General features: G+C 44.2%; 1 protein-coding gene across 1 annotated transcript in view; it reads left to right on the top strand.

The window, feature by feature from the left end:
• Positions 1-9,407: 9,407 nt before the first annotated feature.
• LOC112110888 (dynein heavy chain 6, axonemal) overlaps positions 9,408-20,256 on the top strand; it is a 181,768-nt gene continuing 170,919 nt past the window's right edge. The window contains exons 1-9 of the mRNA XM_026663340.1: positions 9,408-9,470; positions 10,340-10,590; positions 12,726-12,993; positions 13,239-13,373; positions 13,462-13,579; positions 15,969-16,113; positions 17,336-17,504; positions 18,582-18,698; positions 19,770-19,970. Of these exons, the coding sequence (XP_026519125.1) occupies positions 9,423-9,470; positions 10,340-10,590; positions 12,726-12,993; positions 13,239-13,373; positions 13,462-13,579; positions 15,969-16,113; positions 17,336-17,504; positions 18,582-18,698; positions 19,770-19,970 (1,452 nt within the window). The 5' untranslated portion in view covers positions 9,408-9,422. The remainder of the gene's footprint in view (positions 9,471-10,339; positions 10,591-12,725; positions 12,994-13,238; positions 13,374-13,461; positions 13,580-15,968; positions 16,114-17,335; positions 17,505-18,581; positions 18,699-19,769; positions 19,971-20,256) is intronic.

Here is a 20,256-nt window from a genome sequence, read left to right as displayed (position 1 = left end):
CCGCTCTCCCCGACCGGCCGGAGCGCCGGGGGGAGGGCGGCGAGCCCGGCCGCGGCTCCGCTCTCCCCGACCGGCCGGAGCGCCGGGAGGAGGGCGGAGAACCTGGCCGGGGCCCCGCTCTCCCTGACCGGCCAGAGCGCCGGGGGGAGGGCGGCGAGCCCAGTCGTGGCCCCACTCTCGGGCCGGAGAGCTGCACCGCGCCGCCCTCCTCCAGGTGCTGCCCCAAGCACATGCTTGGTGGGCTGGTGCCTGGAGCCGGCCCTGCTTAGCTGATCTGAACTCCTGACACAGCTGTAGCTACCAGCACTTCCCACTTAGTCTAACAGGCAGCCTGGAGGTGATAGGGAATGGGGAACTGGTGCTGGTGTCTCCCGATCTCAGCTAAAAACTGCAGCTGCTCCAGACAGCAACCAGCTGCAGTTCACTGTCTGAGGGGCACGGCTGCTAGCATAACTCCTGAGGCAGCTTCAGGGACAGGTCGCCCTTGGGGGGGCAGTGAGAGAGGGCATTAGATCCCTGAGCCTTTCACAAAAATGACTCATACAGCTATGGATCACCCGCAGAGGGAGTGCTGGGCTGGCAATCCACAGGTGCCTCCTCAGACAAGCACTGCCTGGGACATTTCTTGGTGGGGGCCAGCTAGGGTGCCCAGGCAGCAAGTGTAAAAAATCGGGACGGGGGAAGGTAATAGGTGCCTATATAAGAAAAAGCCCCCCAATCTGGGACTGTCCCTATAAAATCAGGACATCTGGTCACCCTAGGGCCAGCACTGGGATCATGGCTGATATGGGGGCAGGGACATTTTACCCTCTGGGACCCCTCCATGCAGTGGTGGGGGTCCCTCGCCTGTACGAGCCCTGGAGCACTGAAACTGCCACGCTTCACAGGGTACCTTCTTCAGTGTTGGAGCTGCCCTCTGGCATAGCCACCTGCTGCTTGCCCTCCCTGTCCACCACCCAACCTGCAGCTCTAGGGCATCCACGCATTGGGAGATTCCCCACCCTAGCAGCCTGAGGGGCATCTATCCATAGCCCCATGCTCCCCCCTCACCCCACCTTCCCCGCTGCCATCCCCAACATCCCTATACCGTCCCTGCAGGAGACAATCCCTGCCTGCCCAGTATGCCGCTGGCCTGGAGGGAAGGGATTCCTTGCCTCTTCATCAGCACTGTCGGAGCAGCCTCCTGCGGCTCCTCAGACTCCACCCCCTTGCTGGCAAACTTGGTAGGTAGCTACTAGAGACACCTACGTGAAACTGCCTCCATTGGTTTGCATTGTGCACCCCCAGGGCCATGGGCAAAATGAACAGGCAGCAGAACGTTAAGTAGTACAAACTGGCCCCCACCATTCATGTTTACTAATCTAAGATGGTGTCAGGGATATGGATAAGGCACTGTTTGGGGTTGGAGAGCTTTCCAAGTTGACACTGTCCCTTTAAATCACTTTCCAGCTATAGCTAATCAGCTTTTTGTAGCTAAACCTGAACTTAAGCATGGATACTACAACAACTAATCAGTAGTAAATTAGGGCAAACAGGCAACAACTGGAGAGACAGCAGCAGCATACCTACACTGTGCCTTTTGAGAAGACCTTGATTGAGCTCTCTGGTATCACCTGAAAATTGGGGGTGAGGAAGAGGGCAGAATAATTTGATAAAAACACTTTTATGGTCACTGATAATAACTGAGTGATTCAAAACATTATGTACAACTAAATAATGTTTAACTTGGAGATAAAGCATTGATCTTTCCAAGTATGCAGTATCAGGGGGTAGCCGTGTTAGTCTGTATCTACAAAAACAACAAGGAGTCTGGTGGCACCTTAAAGACTAACAGATTTATTTGGGCATAAGCTTTCGTGGGTAAAAACCTCACTTCTTCAGATGCAGTATCCCTACATTGACACTAGGTGTTGCCCATGTACTTTAGAGGCAGAAAGCACATGATATTAGGAGAGTACCAGGCACATTGCATGCTGGCAAGGGTTTGGAGACTAATAGTCACCTGAATAAAAGGTATGTGGATGAGCTAGCACTATCTCTTTTAGAAACATTCCAAGAAGCATTTCAAAAAGGCACCTTCCCTGACTCACTTTATTTGACACCTGTTTTTCTTGTATTTGGCAGACTAAACTAACCCCTTCAGAAATGTGAATCTTATCTACAGAGAGCACTTCTAAATTGTCATCTGAAAATATTTGCTAAATTGCTTAATAGATATACTGAAAGTAATCAGGATGAGTTAAACTAAAATCAAACTAATATGACAAACGCAAGCAAACAAAAACATAAGAACTCAAATAAGCATTCAGGTCTCCAAACAACCCACTTAAGCCTTGCTCTGCCTTTCCCTTATCCTTCTTTGGGGTGTCATGATTTATTTAAGCCATAAACTCTTTGGATCAGGGAGAAAGTTTGTAGTTATGGCACTGAACCAGGGCACAGGAGGTCTAGCTGCAGGTCCTGGCTCTGGCACAGATTTCTTGTATGACTTTGGTCAAGTCACTTTCTCACTTTGTGTCTCAGTTTTCCTTCTTTAAAAAGGAGTTAATATTGCTTCAAGGATATACCCTTAAAGGTGTTCAGATACTAAGTTGATAGCAGCCAAATAAGTACCTAGATTGTGCTTAGCATATTTTAGCTGTTAAATAATAGATAAAAACCATCTGTATTTATGACAGGAAGTTTCACATAGGGTATTCAGTACTCTATTATATGCAATGGACTCAGAAGGAAATTAATTACTAATGTGCAATATTTGGCCATTGATTTCTTTTGAATATAGGCTAGACCACTCCCCCACATCTTGTCAGTGAAATCTACACATTCAGTTTATCTGCTAAAAATTCCAAACATTTCCCCCCTCCCCCACTTCCCTTTTAAAGTCCTTTGGAGAGAATGGAACCACATGTGCTCTGGATTCCATCCTGACCAGCAGCAGGAGGCAGGCTGGCTGTTTCCCCATGAGACTGACTTAAAGAGACCCCTGGCTTCCCACTCCCAATGTGGCAAGAAGCTCCTTCCACTCTGATCTCTCACCACCCAATCCCAGTCCTATTGATTTCCATGACAAAGAATACATTTTCTTCCTGATAAACTGAGATGTTTACACATGTGGCTATTTGTTTTGTTTTTATGTTGAGTGGTACAGGAATGCATATCAAATGAAATCACAGTGGTGCCAAGCACAGCCTGTCTGAGAACTGTAATTCTATAATTACACCCACAGGGATGCTCCAGGCCTCCTATATATTCTATAATATATGAATTTCTGCAACTAACAGGCAAAACACCTCTAATATCTGCTCTCCCCCCCACCCCCCAGCAGCAAATTGAAGCAGAGATACGGGGTCCATGTCTCTTGGCCTATGTTATTACCGCCTCACTGTTGGTTTGGATCTCAGATAGGAAGCCATCGGGATGCAGGATGTCTTTTGGCCTCCTGATGCTGCAGGGCTAAAATCCTCCTTTCCTTCGCAGAGCAAATGGGCAGGAGTGTGATGGCTGGTTCCACTCAGGCCAGCTCCAGAATAACACAAACCTTCGGCCAAATCCCCCCCGTTACACCGAAGAAATAAGGAGGATGGGAAGTTTCTTTTGGGATTCTTGTTTTAAATTAATCTATTTAATGTTTACAAAATAGCATTTAAAAAAAATCACCTTCGCAAACGGCTTCATTGTGTTAATTTGGACTGGGTGAGTTTGTCGCTTTCTTTCTTGGAGCCGACAAACTAGGGTGACCAGACAGCAAGTATGAAAAATCGGGACAGGGGGTGGGGGGTAATAGGAGCCCATATAAAAAAAAGCCCCAAATATCAGGACTGTCCCTATAAAATCGGGACATCTGGTCACCCTATGACAAACCTCCACCAGAAAAGCAAAGGTGTCCCTGTAACCCAGGTGTGCCGCATAGGCCCGGCGCGTGGGAAGAGACTGGGCTCCAGGGGCCAGGCTTAGGCACGGGGCCGGGGTTTCCAAAGCATCGAGGCACCTAAAGGTGCAGCTAGGAGCCGCGTGGGATTTTCAAAAGCCCCTAAGCAGGGTGGGCAGCGACCTCCCCCAGGCACGTCTGACAATCCCACCGGCTCCAACTTTAGGGCCTAAAGCCCTTTAAAACCTGGCCTGGCCCGGCTCGGCTCGGCTCCAGCAGCCCCCACGTGCTGGGTGCTCGGGGGCCCAGGGCTGCGGAGACCCCGCTGCCTGGGAGCGGCCCCTGCTAGCGGCACTGGGGTGAGCGGGGGGCCCCAGCCTTTATGCAAATGACCTACGTCATACATGCAAATATCACCCCGCGTTATGCCAATACAGGCCTCGGGCAGGTCAATGAGCGGCTCGGGGGCGCGCGCGCGGCGGGCAGGTGGTTTGACTCCCCCCAGCGCGCGGCGGGCGGCCGCCATTGGTTGAGGCGAGCGGGCTCCCGTTACCGTAGAGACCATTCGCCCCGCCCCGCCCCGCGCGGGGGCAGCTGGGGCTAAGGCGTCGGGGCTGTTGCCGGGCGACAGGGCGCTCGCTGGGACAGGAGCCGCGAGCCTGGGGAGAGAGTGAGTGAAATGCCGTCTCCCGGCGCGAGCTGCTGGGACCCCCCCCCCCCGCATCCTCCCCCTTGCATTCCCCCGCCCGGGACCCCCCCTGCATCCCCTGCCCGCCCCGAGACCCCCCCCCCCGCCCCCGCCCGGGCCCCCCCCTGCATCCTCCGCCCACCCCGGACACCCCCCCGCCTGCATCGCCCCGGCTGGGATCCTCCTGCATCTCCCGGTCCTGGACTCCCCTCTACATCCCCCCTCCCGGGAATCCCCTGCATCCCTCTGCCCCCTGCTAGAGACCCTCCCTGCATCCCCCCGGACTCCTTGAGACTCCCCCTGCATTCCTCGGACGGGCCTCCCCCCTGCATTCCCCATCCAGCCGGAATCCCCCCTACATCCCCCGACCGGGACTGACCGGGACACCCCCTGAATCATCTGGCCGGGACCCCCAGCTGGGACCCCACCTGCATCCCCTCAGCTGGGACCCCCCTACATCCTCCCAGCCGGGACCCCCCCACCCGCATCCCCCCACCCGAGACCCTTCTGCATCTCCCTGCTCAGGACCCCCTCCCCGCATCCCCCCATTCCCCAACCGGGAGCCCCCAGGGCACCCCCTGCATCCCCCCCACCCGGGATCCCCCTGCAGCCTCTGGGCCCAAGTAGCTAAACAATATTTGGGGTCTTGCTGGGTTGTTTCTGAGAGGAGGAGAAATTGATTATATGAAGCAGGTATTGCTTTGGTGCAAACCTGTGTATTTATAAAGAATGTACATAAAGTCCAATTTTTCTGACCACAGTAGGAACAAACAATAGCAGGGAGTTTCCTTGCTCACAGTTTCCAAGCCTGCCTCTCTAGCAAGTCCTGTGCCCCCAGGAGCTCTGTCCCTCTGCTTCCTCTGAGGGTTTCTGTCACAGCTGCTTCTCTCATTGTCTGCTGGCTTTCTGCCTCTCTCAGGCACACAGCTTGTCAAGTGCCTCTGTGGATTCACCAGTCCCAGGGAAACCCCTCAGACCATGCAGCTTAGCCTTACTCAGCTTCTCCAAGCAGCTCCTTGGGCAGTAGTTCCTATTGACTCCAGCTATTTTACATTAAAAATGGGCTTAACTGCTCCTCCCATTTAGCATGAAGGAAGGGGGGTTAGTACACCCATCAATTTTAACCAGGTCTATGATTCATGGAAGCCATTAATACCTTCTTCCAGCATAGCATCATTATTATTACTGGTATAATCAGGGGCGGCTCTAGCTTTTTTGCCGCCCCAAGCACGGCAGGCAGGCTGCCTTTGGCGGCATGCCTGTGGGAGGTCCGCCGGTCCCAAGGCTTTGGTGTACCCGCCGCCGAATTGCCGCCGAATCCGTGGGACCGGCGGACCTCCCGCAGGCAAGCCGCCAAAGGCTGCCTGACTGCCGCCCTCACAGGGACCGGCAGTGCGCCCCCCATGGCTTGCCGCCCCAGGCACGCGCTTGGAGCGCTGGTGCCTGGAGCCGCCGCTGGGTATAATGCTACAGGTGTGCATAGTGCTTCATTTGTGTAATCCCCATACCAGGTTGGTGGTAAATCCTGCGTTTCAAGAGGATCATACCTTCCCTCTTCCTCCTCTGCTCTATTTGAACAAAGGAGAGAAGTTTCCAGTACTTGCAGAAGAGAAAGTTAAGGTGGAATTCCTGGCTTCCTCTACCCTGATATAACGCTGTCCTCGGGAGCAAAAAAAATCTTACCGCGTTATAGGTGAAACTACGTTATATCAAACTTGCTTTGATCTGCCGGAGTGTTCAGCCCCCCCCGGAGCATTGCTTTACCGCGTTATATCCGAATTCGTGTTATATCAGGTCGCGTTATATCGGGGTAGTGGTGTATTCCCAGGAGGAAATGAACACCTGCCAATGTTAATACAGTTTTCTTTAATGAAAGCTAATGTATTGGGGGTGGAGGGAGTGGTAAAGAAAACTTTCCCACCACTACTAGAGGTGAAGAATTTGAATTTTTTCCAAGATAGGACATCTCTTGTTATAGTGAAACTGATTTATAAATTGCTATGTATTTCTCCTGAAGGGTAATAGTGCAGAATTGAAATCCGACTCTTCTTCTCCCTTAGTTTTAACTTTTAAAATAAATTTGTAGGGTTGCCAGTTCTTGTGCTGTCTCCACTCTGGTAAAATCCATGGAAAACAGAACAATTTGAATTTGCGTAGGACTGGGGTTCTTAACTGTGTTATATTTGCAGTACCAAAACTATAGACACTTTTCTCTTTCCACCTCATTTCTTTTGTGTCCATATTTCAGATGTCTTGAAGCTGGCTAGGTGGAGTGCTGGAAGTGGGACAAAGGCTGTGGTCTGAGGGAGTGAAAAGAATGCTGTTTGCTTTATGCGGTCCTCCTCACACCTCCACAGATCTGATGGGTGGGGAGGAGGTTACACCAAAAAACATAGTGCCCCTGAATGCATAGAGCCCTGCAAATCTGCGGATATCCGCTTTATATCTGTGGACCATGTTTGTGGATCGCAGATCAGATGCGGATACAAATTTTGTATCTGCACAGGGCTCTATGAATGCATTCCAGCTCTATTCAGTTCCCTCTGGGCTCTTGGCAGCCACAGCTCCTGCTGCAAGGGAGTTTGAGTGAGTTAATATCAATTACCTACCGGTGATGACTCATTAATTTATTTATGTAATCCCTGCTGAGGTTTGGGTAGGAGAGAAATATCATGTTGCCATGGCCTCAGTCTTGTTCCTCCTCTTGTCCAACACCTCCCCACCATCACATCCTAATATCTGTGGACCTGCCAAGGGTGGTCTTCTGGTGGACCAGGAGATAAATAATGTAGGAGTGGCGGTCTGCCCCTCAACCCCCCTGCCCTTGATCTTCTTGAGGAGGAAAGGGGAGGCTCTTAATAGTTACATAATTTAATTAGAAAATTCCAAGAGTCCTATACAAATGTATCTGACTGATAAAGAAGAGGAAAGATTTGGAGAGGAAGAAAATTGTAAAATTAGAGGTACACGTAGCCCCTCCACTTTCTAACAACTCTCCCTTTTCCTCCTGAAACTATTGGATATGTCTTTCAGCTAAACACATTCTCAAAATGCTTTGACGCTCACTCACCGCTGTTGTATGTAATGTAACAACCAGGTTAGTATCTGCCCTATTATTTTAATATAGTTTGTTACAAACATTTTTCTTTTTTTTTTTTTAGATAGTTGGTTAATATCTGGGCATTTTAAATTCTACAAGAAAATGGATGTAGATTTGTAATACCTTCCTTTGTTTTACTTTAAAAATTATGTATGTTTCATTTTTAGGTAACTATGTCTAAGAAGCTGTCGTTGCCTTCTTTAACTACATCATCATCCACTGTAAATGGCAGAAACAATGAATGTACAAGTGCAGAACTTCCTGCTTCGATCACTAATACTAGTAAGCTGAGGGAAAGACTAGTTTGTATGGCTCCAAAACAGATAGCAGGAAATCCTCAAGGTCTTAAATTCATACATAGCACAAAATCGCAAGAAAGAACAAGAAAGAGACAGCAAGCCATAAAACTGGAACCTTTGGTATGTTTAAGAGAAATATGATTTTTAAACTGATCTGTAAATGGGAGCTATTATATTTACAGTATAATAAAATTTTGTCCCATAGTCATTAACTGTAGTAAGATGTATATGCCAATTCTTCTAAAAAACTAGAAATGCAGGGCCAGATCCTCAGCTGATGCAAACTTGTAGCTTAACTGAAGTCACTGGCACTATAGTGATTTACACCAGCTGAGGATCTGGCCTGCAGTTTTTCATATATGTAATATTAAGTAATAAATGAAGCACAACAGCTTTCTTTAGTTTTTTAAAGAACATCTTCAACTAATTAAAATGCTGATTAGCAAAGGTATTTTCAGTCCAAGTTTATATGCTGAGAGGAAGAACCAGAACATCAGAAAAACCTGATTTCCACACAGTCCCCATTTAGTGTTGCAGGCAGAGGAACATTGTGACATCATAGGTAACTCTGCCAGTCATCACTCACTCACTCCAGTTCAATTGCATACTTTAACCCCATTGTTTGAGTCAGCAAATGAAACTGCAGGTCGGGACTGAGGTGCTTTGACTGAGTTGGTGGGCACAGGGGGCTCAGGATTGTAATAGCAGGTCTGCTTCCGGTCAGGAGTTCTATAAGTTGAATAGGCATGAGGCTGCAGATTTGTTTCATGGCTCCCTCCACACTATACCTGGCTCAGGCAAGATCATTGACGTTTGCCCAGTCATCAGTTCTAGTTCATCTAAACGGTGCCCATTTGGGGCTGCAGTGAAACTCTTTTCCCTACAGCAGGAAACAGGCAGTCAAGGGGAGAGATGACCAAGACAGGCAGCAGTTTTAGGGTTAGCGTTTAAAGGTACGGTTAGGGATACTGGAGAATATGAATGCTGACTGGCTAAGTTACTTCTCATGTCACAGTGGTACTACTCAGGCTCCTCTGCCTGCAGCACCAAATTGATACTGTCAAGGGGAAGTTGTTATTGATATGAAATTGATAAAACATTGAAGAGGAGGAGTGGTTTAGGCGAATTAACAATACATTTTAGCTTTAGTGTCAGTATCCTGTAACATTGCACATTCAGGGATAGAAACTACGTTCCTGCCATTCCTACCACCTGCCAGCTCAGCAGCGAAGCATGCAACTGTCTGATATAAGACTATGCAATTTTACTTTTGTATTCCTTTCCTTCAAATTAATCATTAACTTCCTCTATTTTTTGTATTGTTTTTCCTCCTCCAAGCCTGTGCTAAAGGTATATCAGCATCATAAACAGCCTGAATACATATATCAAAAGAACAGAGAGCATTTATTAGCTTGTGGATTACTACAGCCTTCTCCCTCAGCAGATAAAAGAAAATGGTCTGCTTCCATGGAACCGATGGCATCCTATGCTCCTTTAGCTGAGCTTCCAGAGCATGTAAGAGAAAAGCAGATCTTGAATAGTGACCCTAATCATTAACTGTTATGGACCCCCACTCCTGTACTTCTCATTCTGTTGAAATCAGTGGAGTTTCTGTGTAAGGAAGGAGTGCAGCCTTTTAACATGAGATAATTACATTGGCCCAGGTTGATCCTTTCAGAGAAATCTGTGGGAGATAGCCTCAGGGAGAGTGAGACAAGTTTTCCTTTGAAGGGACTGAGACCCTATGGAGTTTGAAAAGGTGAAGGCTCCCAACCCCACAGGTCTCCAGGGACGACACCTCTGCTCTTCCCTCCCCCATCCCCTTCCAGAACCTACAAAGATAGGAGCTGCCTGCCTTTAGCCGTGGAAATCTGTCTGACCCACAAGGAGCAGTGTCATGGAGCTTGGCCAGTCCCATGTTATGACTCCACAGCCCTTCATTGTACTTTTGAGATTACTTGAAAACTCAAGAAAGGGTGATCATTTTTGGCCAGTCTTCATCAGGATGAAAAGAACCGGTATATAGAACAGTGCTAGTAAGGTAGAGGCAGCAAACTCTGACGCAGGCTTTAAGAATGAGAAAAAATACTTGTATTTCTTCTGTTCATGGCTTTGCCCTTACAAGCATCTTTATTGAGAGCTATATCCGACAATAGCCTGGATATTCCTTTTCTTAATGGATTGCTTCCTTCTTTTCTTTCCCCTCAAATTCATTTCCCTGGGCTCTGATTTTATATTTAAATATTAATTTTGCAATTGCTAATATCCTTGAATTAAGAAAGTTATAAAAGGGCATTGTCATGACATAAGGATATTTTGCCATGTCTGATGTATTTTTTCTGTAAACTGATATCTAATTTTGCTTTTATTTTAAGGTACAGCAGCAAAGCCCCAGTAAGGTACTAACTCCTACTCCTCCCAAACAGCTCCGTACTGCTCTAAAGCCAAGTGCCTGTAAACCTTCCACCTCTCCACCTTCTTATGTTTTTAATGAAACAGAAGATGTAATTAAAGCTAACATTACAGATCCTCTGAAAATCATTAAAATAATATGTGAAAACAAAAATCTTGGATTCCTGTACATGACTCCAGCAGTTCCTAAGTCATCCATTAAATACGATACTTTTAATTTGAAGTGAGTTATTTTTTTCAAGCTGTTTATTCAGATTATGCATCAAAACTTATTGTTAAAGTTTATAACGAGCAGTGTTGATGTATTATACATCTACTTTTTAATGCTGGATAATTGTCTTGTGTTTAATTTTCCCCTTTATATTTTACCATTTAATTATTTAAAAATAGTTGATATTGGAACTTACTTTTTAAGAAAATTGCTTAATATTTTTAATATAACTATAATTGGATATAAAAAGAAAGTAGGACTATATTCTTTAGAGGTTATCAATATAGCATGAAGTGTGCTAGATAAAGAGATGAGCACCTGTTTCAGGAGTTTTGTCAAGCACAAGGCCAAGAAGTGCATATCTTAATGACAATCTGGCTGCAGAGTATGAGTGATGTATTGGTCCAGATCCTCAGCTGGGGTAAATTGGTATATACCTGCTGAGGATCGAGTCCTTTATCTGGTACCAGTAATATGGTAGATACAAGGAAACCATTAAGGACGAGAACAGCCATCTTGCCACAAATAGTATCTCCTGTTAATCACAGAGAGGGTACTTCCTCCAGTAAAGCTAATAAAGACACCATGAGTTGGAAGAAATTTCAAGAGGTGCCAGATCATCTGACTAAAGGCAGAAAGATTGAAACAAACAAGCAAAAACAGAGTCAGAAGGAGATAGATAAAACAATAGAGGAGAAAGTTGGGTCAAACCACTGTGCTAATGGTAATATTTTAATTTCTGGATTCTTTGGCTCCTTGTGCTAACGTTACTATGGAGTAGGGTGACCAGCTGTCCCGATTTTATAGGGACAGTCCCGATGTTTGAGGCTTTTTCTTATATAGAAGCCTATTACCCCCGTCCCGATTTTCCACACTTGCTGTCTGGTCACCCTACTATGGAGGCAGGCCACTGTACCTCAGGTGTGATGAGAGAGCTTTATATTACTCTGCAGAAATCCTTTTGGCTGATTTTAAAGAATGCTATTGAAAAACTTGGAAAAGGAGTCATGTGCAGTTCTTCTCAGTAGGATGGTGGCTGTGATGCTGAATCTGAACTGAAACATTGATGGATTGCCCTTTAATACTCTGGTCTGAAACTAAATGATGCTGCAACATCCCTAACCTCTCACCAGAAGTTGGGAATTAAAAAAAACAAAGAACTCACTAACCTGTGTGCTGCCTAGAGAATTGATGCTAAATTAAGCAAACGTTCTAATTCCAGTTTCAGATCACTGAATCCACAGAATTCTGAGCATGTAAGAATGTACTGAACACAATGTCCATGTGACAAAATCATCTTGGGGCCATATCAAAACATGTCCAGACCAATTGGCAACATTTGTGTAACTCTTTAGATGCCATACTCACTGCTGACCTAGGTCTTGGACCATCCATCCCATAAATAAATGCATCGTGAGTGTGCGTTGAAAATGTGATGTTACTGTGGCATTCACAATGTTGTTGTGGCCTTTCTGTGAGGAAATGAACGTCTCTTGAGTAATGAGTGAATGATGTTGCACTGTTAGTGGCTAAGTGATCATTGGGCTTGGGAAAAGACTAGAGTTAAAGCCAGAGACTACAGAGCTTGCTATCCAGCCAAACCTCTAGGGCATAATTCATCTCCCACTACAGAAGTGGGATTGTGGAGGATGAAATCGACCTCCCTTGTCAGTCTGAAGGCAGGGTACAAGACTGAAGACTAGACGATCTATGGCTACTTTTCCAGGACTCGGTCCTGCAAGGTGTTGAGCATGCTTTTCCAATCCAGAAAAGCACTTTCGTATGTACTTATTTTAAGCATGTGCATAGCCCCATTAAAGTAAAAGGGACTATTCAGTTGATCAAAGTTAAGCTCCCATGCTGATTAGTGATGTCATAAGTGCTGCAGCCTTAGCTGCTGCTCTCTCTTTGCCTCTTGGAGAGTTACTCCAGTTTTAAAGTGATGTTACAGTGGAGAATCAGGCCCTAAAAGTGGGAGCTGAAAAGACAACTGAGAACAGATTTTTGGCTCCTGCTGCAGCTTGTGGCACAACGCAGTCACAAAGCTATCTTAATGGGCCTACCTCCTTAGGTTTTTTTATAGATTTTACTGGAGATCAGTGAATTCATTTGTATCCTATTAAAATCAACTTTGCATTTATTTTTAGAATTGTAAACTATGACTGCATCAACAAAAATGACTACTACACCATTAGCCAGAAAGCAGTTATCCACACATGTGATGGAGAAGTTGAATTCATGCAGCTAGATCGCTGGGAGCAGGAATATCTGTATCACAAAACATTTACTAAGATTCCCATATTTGCTATCTTTTGCAAACTGAAGTCATTTACAGAGTGGAGGAAAAATGTCCGTGCCAAGAAAATCAGTGCGTGCCGTAAAGCTTTGCAGGAGAACTTGTTCATCGTTAATGCTGTACGTATTTGCTAATGATGATATTTCTGAAGGAAGCAGAAAGCTAACGTCATTGCTAAAATAGGGATGCGTCCTCTCAAATGGAGTTCTGGCCTAACGTATTTTCAGCTAGTAGGAATCCCGTACTGTGTTACCAAACATAAAATCAGATTCTAATGTGATTTCCAAAAAGTAGTAAATCTAAGCCTTTGTTTGGATTTTAATTTGTAAATATCTCTTGATAAACTATTCTTATTATTTGGCAGTCCTTGCGGCCTGCAGTGCTTAATGTTCAAGAAATGTGTTACCGAATCAGTGACATGGGGCTTTGTCGTATTGAGAAAGGTTACACGTACACCCTGGAGGAATTTAGAAGCACTCAGTTCAAACAACTGGATGAGGTGAGCTGTTTTCATTGGTTCCAAGTTCCTGACATGTTCTTTTAGAGATTAGGTTTACATGGTTCTTTATGCGTACTATCATTTTCAGGTGGCAAGCCGTCTAGCAGAGTTCAGGGAGCTAGCGAAAGAAGTTGTTAGAAGTGCTTGTCGAACTGCCCTGCTTGAATCTGGATTCACTCCTGATGATTATTTTTATGGATCAGGCAGTGCAGGTATGAAAAGAAACTAAACATTTAGGAAATGACTGCAGGACATGTGGATCTTTACTGTGCATTTTGTCCTATATGCCAGGCCACTGAACTGTTTCTTGAATTAGTCTAGTATTTTCCCCTTAATCTGGTAGGCATGGTGTTACAATTTTGAATATGTATTCTATTGTGGAAAAGGTGCATCTTTTAGGATTCTCTTCTTCCATGTCTATTTATAGTCCATTTGATAATAAATAATGTCTAACAATTCCCATAAGAGGCCATCTCAAAAACTATAATGTTAGCATCCAGCTTTGACTGTTTGCGTTAGGCCTCCATAAACAATTGATTCATAGATTCTTATGATTCATAGATTCTAGGACTGGAAGGGACCTCGAGAGGTCATCGAGTCCAGTCCACTGCCCTCATGGCAGGACCAAATACTGTCTAGACCATTCCTGATAGACATTTATCTAACCTACTCTTAAATATCTCCAGAGATGGAGATTCCACAACCTCCCTAGGCAATTTATTCCAGTGTTTAACCACCCTGACAGTTAGGAACTTTTTCCTAATGTCCAACCTAAACCTCCCTTGCTGCAGTTTAAGCCCATTGCTTCTTGTTCTATCCTTAGAGGCTAAGGTGAACAAGTTTTCTCCCTCCTCCTTATGACACCCTTTTAGATACCTGAAAACTGCTATCATGTCCCCTCTCAGTCTTCTCTTTTCCAGAACTTGCGTTCTGCTCAAAATGAGGAGGAACACGGGCTCATTCTGATCTCCAGTGGCAGGAAGTTCTATAGCTGAACCTTAACCCGTGAGCCTGAGTCGGCTGACTTTGGCCAGCCACGGCCATGCCACGGGTCTTTTGTTCCAGTGTAAATATACCCTGAGTGCGCTGTACCACTAAAATATGTGCTTAATTGTAGCATATGAGTAGTCCCATTGAAGTCAATAGGGCTACGGACATGCTTAAATACTTTACTGGATTGGGGCCTAAATCAAGAAGAGAACTGTAGCAATCAGTCATATACATATTTTCCAATTTGACCTCCATTAGATCCCAGTATGTAAACTGATAAAGGTGCACTCAGGATTTTATTAATAGGCTAATAAGTTTTAAACCCAAATGTGTGAGTAATTTTTTAAAAAGCAAAAACTATTTTAAAAGGACTACTTGTTTAAATGCTATGCATATTGCCAAAACCTCAGCTGATGCAAATCAGTGTAGCTCCATTGGCTTCCACAGCATTATACTGGTTTACACCAGTTAAGGATCTTGCCCATACTGTAAAATATTTTTTGTAAAAAAATTTTGTTTACTTGTCTATAATGTATATGTTTTAAATTATTTAATTAGAAAAGAATAAGAAGTCTGAAGTATTTGTTGAAGTGCTCTCCATTTGCTGCTGCTGACATTGCTACTTCAGGATTTTTAAGGGATGTTCTTTGGCTTGTTACTGTAAGATTTTAAATTTAGTGGTGGGGTATGGCAGTTGATTGGATCTACTTGCTATCTTCTGCTCCTCATTACTTCTGGAGCTGCTTGGGCCCAGTTGTCATAGAGCTACCCAGAAATCTGCAGTGTACATTTAAATATTTATGTTCGCTATACCTTGTTTGTGTTACCTAAACTGACGGAACTGGGGGAGAAATACAGGTTTCCAGAAGCCAGTGTAGATGTCTTTGGCCTCTAAAGAGTCATTTGAGATCCATGTGGATATTTGAGGATCTACAGCAGGGGTTCTCAACCTTTTTCTTTCTGAGTCTCCCCCCTCTCTCCCCCCTCACATGCTATAAAAACTCCACAGCCCACCTGTGGCACAACAACTGGTTTTCTGCATATAAAAGCCAGGGCCCTTGTTAAGGGGTAGCAAGCAGGGCAATTGTCCGGGGCCCCACACCACAGGGGGGCACCACAAAGCTAAATTGCTCAGGCTTCTGCTTCAGTCCGAGGTTGAAGGGCTCAGGAATCTGGGCTTCAACTTCGTGTGGTGTGGCTTCAGCTATCTGTCCTGGGCCCCAGCGAGTCTAACGCTGGTCCTGCTTGGCAGCCCCCCTGAAACCTGCTTGCAGTCCCCCAGAGGGCCCCGGACCCATGGTTGAGAACCACTGATCTACAGGGTTTGGGAATTGAGCTCTCTGCTTTCTCTGCAGGGGTTGGGATGAAGGGGGGATTTCCTATGAACCCTTCCATCAGAGAATTTCTGCGCAGTTTCCCTGGTGGAGTTTCTTGGGTACTGTGCTGTATTTTTCCTCCCCCCGCCCCCCAAAATGCCCTTTGCTTTTGACTCAACTCAGACTGAATTGTTTTAGTGATAGTTTTATGTAACTGTAGAATTTTCAGTTACACATGTCGTTGTACTTGCAATATTTCCATTAACTTGTTTGCATATCTTCCATACAGAACAGGTAACTATGGTAACTGGATTAGCTGCTTCAAGTCTCCTTGTTATTCCTCATTATGAAAGAGAACTTTATGGAGAAACAGCTGAGAAAATGACCTACACAGAACAGGCCAACAAAAGGTCTCATTGTAGAAGGTTAACATGGTTAGTGTCTGGTGTTTGTAGCAAAAGCTGTTCTTATGCTTTCTTCTCACATAATCTCATAATAGTTAAAATTATACAATGCAGTGTTCCTTACAAACAATGCATTAGTATATGTTGGACTGATCATAAGCAAATAATAACTGCATACCAGATCAAGTCCATCAGTTCTTCTAATATATGGAAGGACCAAGTATCAAATGCTTCAGTGCATGTTGTTGGTGCTTAATAAATAACATCTCAAATAATATAATCATAAGAGCCAGATTTAAAAAAAAAGGCAAAAAACCTCACAAGGCACCCAGCCAGTATTGCAGTGCTGTAAATAGGATGGGGAGTGGAAATCTGTCCTGATTCCTACAGGCAATCATCTTAGGTTTTACTTTTACAATCAAATTCTAGAGTTGCCTGACAAAACTATCGGTTTTTGTAAATGCCACTTTTAGCATTTATGTCAGTGCTGTTCGGTGACTCAGCTAATAAGGGCTGATCCTTGAGAAAAAGTTAAGATGTCTTAAGAAGTTAATAAAAAGCCCAGTTATACTGCCTGACTTTGAGAGATTCCTATTTTTTGTTATGGCAGAACATCCCTGCAGTTGAGGCTCTGTTGCTGAATTCACATAATAAAATTTGTTTCTTGAAGTAACATTCCATTTTTCTAGATGAAACCAAGTTCTCACTTATGTAAATACTGCTGGACCAGGTTTGCCAGTACATTCCATCAGCTTTCCGCTAGTGTGGCGATACAAAACCTAAACCCAGAGCAGCACAAAGCAGCTCCAATGCACTGGTGAATCTGGCTCACTCATCTTTGTCATAAGCTGTTTCGAGTTTGATATGAAATGTGAAGTAATTCAGAGTTTGGTCTATTATTTGTTCTGAAAGTCTATCACAAAACCATCTCTCAAAGTTCTTTTCTTCTGTATATTTATGCATGCTGTGCATATTAGAGTAAAGATATTTTTCTGCTTTCTGTTGGAGAATTGTTGGCCCAAATCCTGAAATCCTTACTCATTTTTTACTCTGTCTTTACACAGGCAAAAAAGTTCCAGTAAGGTTAATAGGAATTTTGCCTGAGTAAGGAATGAGTGAGGACTTTAGGAATCAGCTCTTTGAAAGTATAATATACGGTACACTTTTCCATAAAAATCAAACGCTCTTATCACAGAGACTTGTATTCACAGAAAGTGACAAAGTATTGCGCTTCCTTCTTCTGTCCCTCAAGCTTTATCCGTCTTGCTGACTACCTAATAGTGAACACTATGCATGTCCTGGCAGTAAAATCAGTCACTACTCTTTTGAACTACCTTTCTGATAAGTTGAAAAGGACACCTGCTGCAGATGTCATACAGAAGTGGAATACAGAGGAAAAAATTGAAGTCTCTGAAAAAAAGGTAATTGTGTTTCAATGAAAACTGAGGCCAAGTTTTTTAAAAATGAGTGCATAAAATCCCTTTCGTCCATAATGAGGCATATAAATAAATGGCGTGATTTCAAAAGTGCTGAGTACTCAGCAAGACCAATGACTGCAATCTTAGCCTACATGTAGCATAGTTTTCTGTTTATAGGTTGGTTTAAAAATGAAGCTTAGAGGAAATTTTTGTTAGGAAAGTTTAAATTCTTGCATTATTCTCATTAATAGGTGAATCTATGCTGATTATCATTTTCTTAGAAAGAGCTTCAACTTCCATTGTCCTGCAAAAGTTACTGTTAGTAAAGTAGTGCACTGTTACGTGTAATCTATGGCTGCTATAGTATTTACAGTGCAGTAAAGAAACAAAAATTACACGTTTGTAATCCTACTTTCCCTCCCCATCCCATTTGCAAGCAATATGTGCCAAATTGGCCTTTGCAAAGAAACTTATATTTAAATTCCTAGAACTGGAAAAATTCCTGTATATCTGAATTGAGATCTCAGACTTTAAATGGGATTTCTCTTCTTCCAGACTTTTTCTTTAGTGCCCCGTTTACCCTTTAATATATTCACAAATTCTCGGCCTTTGATATGGTACCAAGGAGCAAAAGCATGCACTTACATGTATATATGGAGGCAAATTTCTGATCTGTAGCAAGGGGTGCAAAAATTGCTGCTATCTGACAAGGGCTTGATTCTGATCTTGCTTACTACAATTTTACACTGATGTAATTCTATTGACTTTGACAGAGTTAATCTTTATTTATACCCAATTTAATTGAGATCAGAAGAATCTGTCTTTGCAAGTTTGTTCACAAAGAGTTTAAGGCCTGGTTTGGCTCCCGTTGAAGTAATGGAAATTTTGCCTTTGATTTCAGTGAATCCAGGATTGGCCCCTGACATTTATTTGTTGTATCAGACTTTTTCATTCTTCTTTTGTCTACTTAAAAGAAATGTGCAGGGTCATAGAGAAAAAGTGATGTTTATTTTTCAACCAAGATTTTTAAAAATTTCCTGATCTTTTGACATTTGTATTGTTTTGGTTTCATTGTTTCAGGCTGTGTCAGGGACTGCAGGGCAGGATGAAGAAGAATCATTTCTGCCCATGTTTCTTACAGAGTTAATTTTGGAGATCCATGCATTGTTGTTTGCACCATCTTTGGATGACTTCCAGGTCTGTTGTAAGAAAGTATCAATTTATCTTTTCCTTGCATGTTTTAATCAGTTTCACTGAACAGAAATGTCAGGATTGTGGGCCAGATTCACTGGTATGCCCTGCTTGTTTTTATGGAGTCCAGAGACACAAAGCAGCTGCAAATCTTGTTTTGCTGCCTGGTCACTAGAGTGGTGCAAAATAGCTATAGCATCCTAGTGAATCCATCCCTGTATGTTTGGGATCCACAGCTCTCTCGCTATGAAAATGAAACTGATTATGTGCTTTGGATCTCAAAGATACCTGTATGCATTAGGGATTCATCCCACACTCACAGGTGACATCTCACATTTGTACATACTCTCTACCTGATTGTCTCCCCCTGCTGCCCTTTGGAATACAGACCGCTGCCTAATACAGTAGCCACTCAGGGTATGTCTACACTGCAGCTGGGAGTGAGCCTCCCAGCCCAGGTAGACAAACGTGGGCTTGTGGAGCTCACAATAGTGCACTAAAAAAGAGCTGTGTGAACACTGCAGCACTGGCAGAGGCTTGGATCCCGTGGGTAGGATGGGCTTGAACTTGGGTGGCTAGCCCAGGTCTCTGCAAGTGCCTCAACCTGCACATAGCTATTTTTAATGCAGTAGCACAAGCCGGCTACTGCATTAAACTGTCTACCTGGGCTAACTGAGTCCGCATAGCTTTCGTCAGCTCTTCCTCCACATCCAATGGTGCAACAGTGATATTCTGCATCAGCTGTCGGTGGGAACAAGCTCTTCTCTACAAGCAGAGTGTCTTCTGGCTCCTACTGTATCTTTTGTAGTGGGGAATGATGGTTTCCTCTGGGTTCTCCCTGTTTGCTCTTCCTATGAGGCTCCATCTAGTATCTTATCTGGCAAGAGCAGTATTTAGCAGGTTGCCTCTCCACTACTCCCCATTCCTGCTGGTCTGGAAGTGAGACATATTGATAGTCTGCCGTAGACCTTTGCATACATATGAATGCACTATATTTTGGAAATGTTTCACACCTAATTTGTTTCACAATTCAGAAGGATTCAAAGGGTGTTAATGATGTTTTCTGTTGTCTAACAGGAAGGTATTGCAGATATTATTAATCAGTTTCAGGCAACTGTGTTGTCTGTTGCTAATCTTGTACCTGATCAATACTTTGATGCCTTTACTCGTCCTATTATTAATAACAAAACTGAAGAAAAGACTTGTGGTGAAGGACCAAGTTTATCAACCATGTTTAAAGATGATAAGCATTTGCAAGCTATCATCCAGCAAATAAAGGTATCAAACAGTTTCAATTTCAGATTTGATTTTTTTTGTTAAACATTAATTAATCAATACCACTGTGTGCCAAGTCTCTTCTGAAGGTACTGCCCCTAGGGATGGCTAAGGCTGATACAACAGGACCGTTTGCATGCCTATCCAATCTTTGCTGAAACTGGGCTAATAGACACCAGTTATGTTCATGGGCACCTGTCCACAAGGAAAATGGACTGACTCTACCAAATATTTTCAACCAGGTCACCAAACTGACCTTAGATGGCAATGAATTTGATTCACCATTGAT

Source organism: Terrapene carolina, unplaced genomic scaffold (assembly GCF_002925995.2).
Source record: "Terrapene carolina triunguis isolate 2854851 unplaced genomic scaffold, T_m_triunguis-2.0 Scaffold33356, whole genome shotgun sequence".
NCBI classification, from domain to species: domain Eukaryota; kingdom Metazoa; phylum Chordata; order Testudines; family Emydidae; genus Terrapene; species Terrapene triunguis.
Note: the sequence above shows the minus strand (reverse complement) of the source record. Positions and strands in the feature narration are given on the sequence as shown.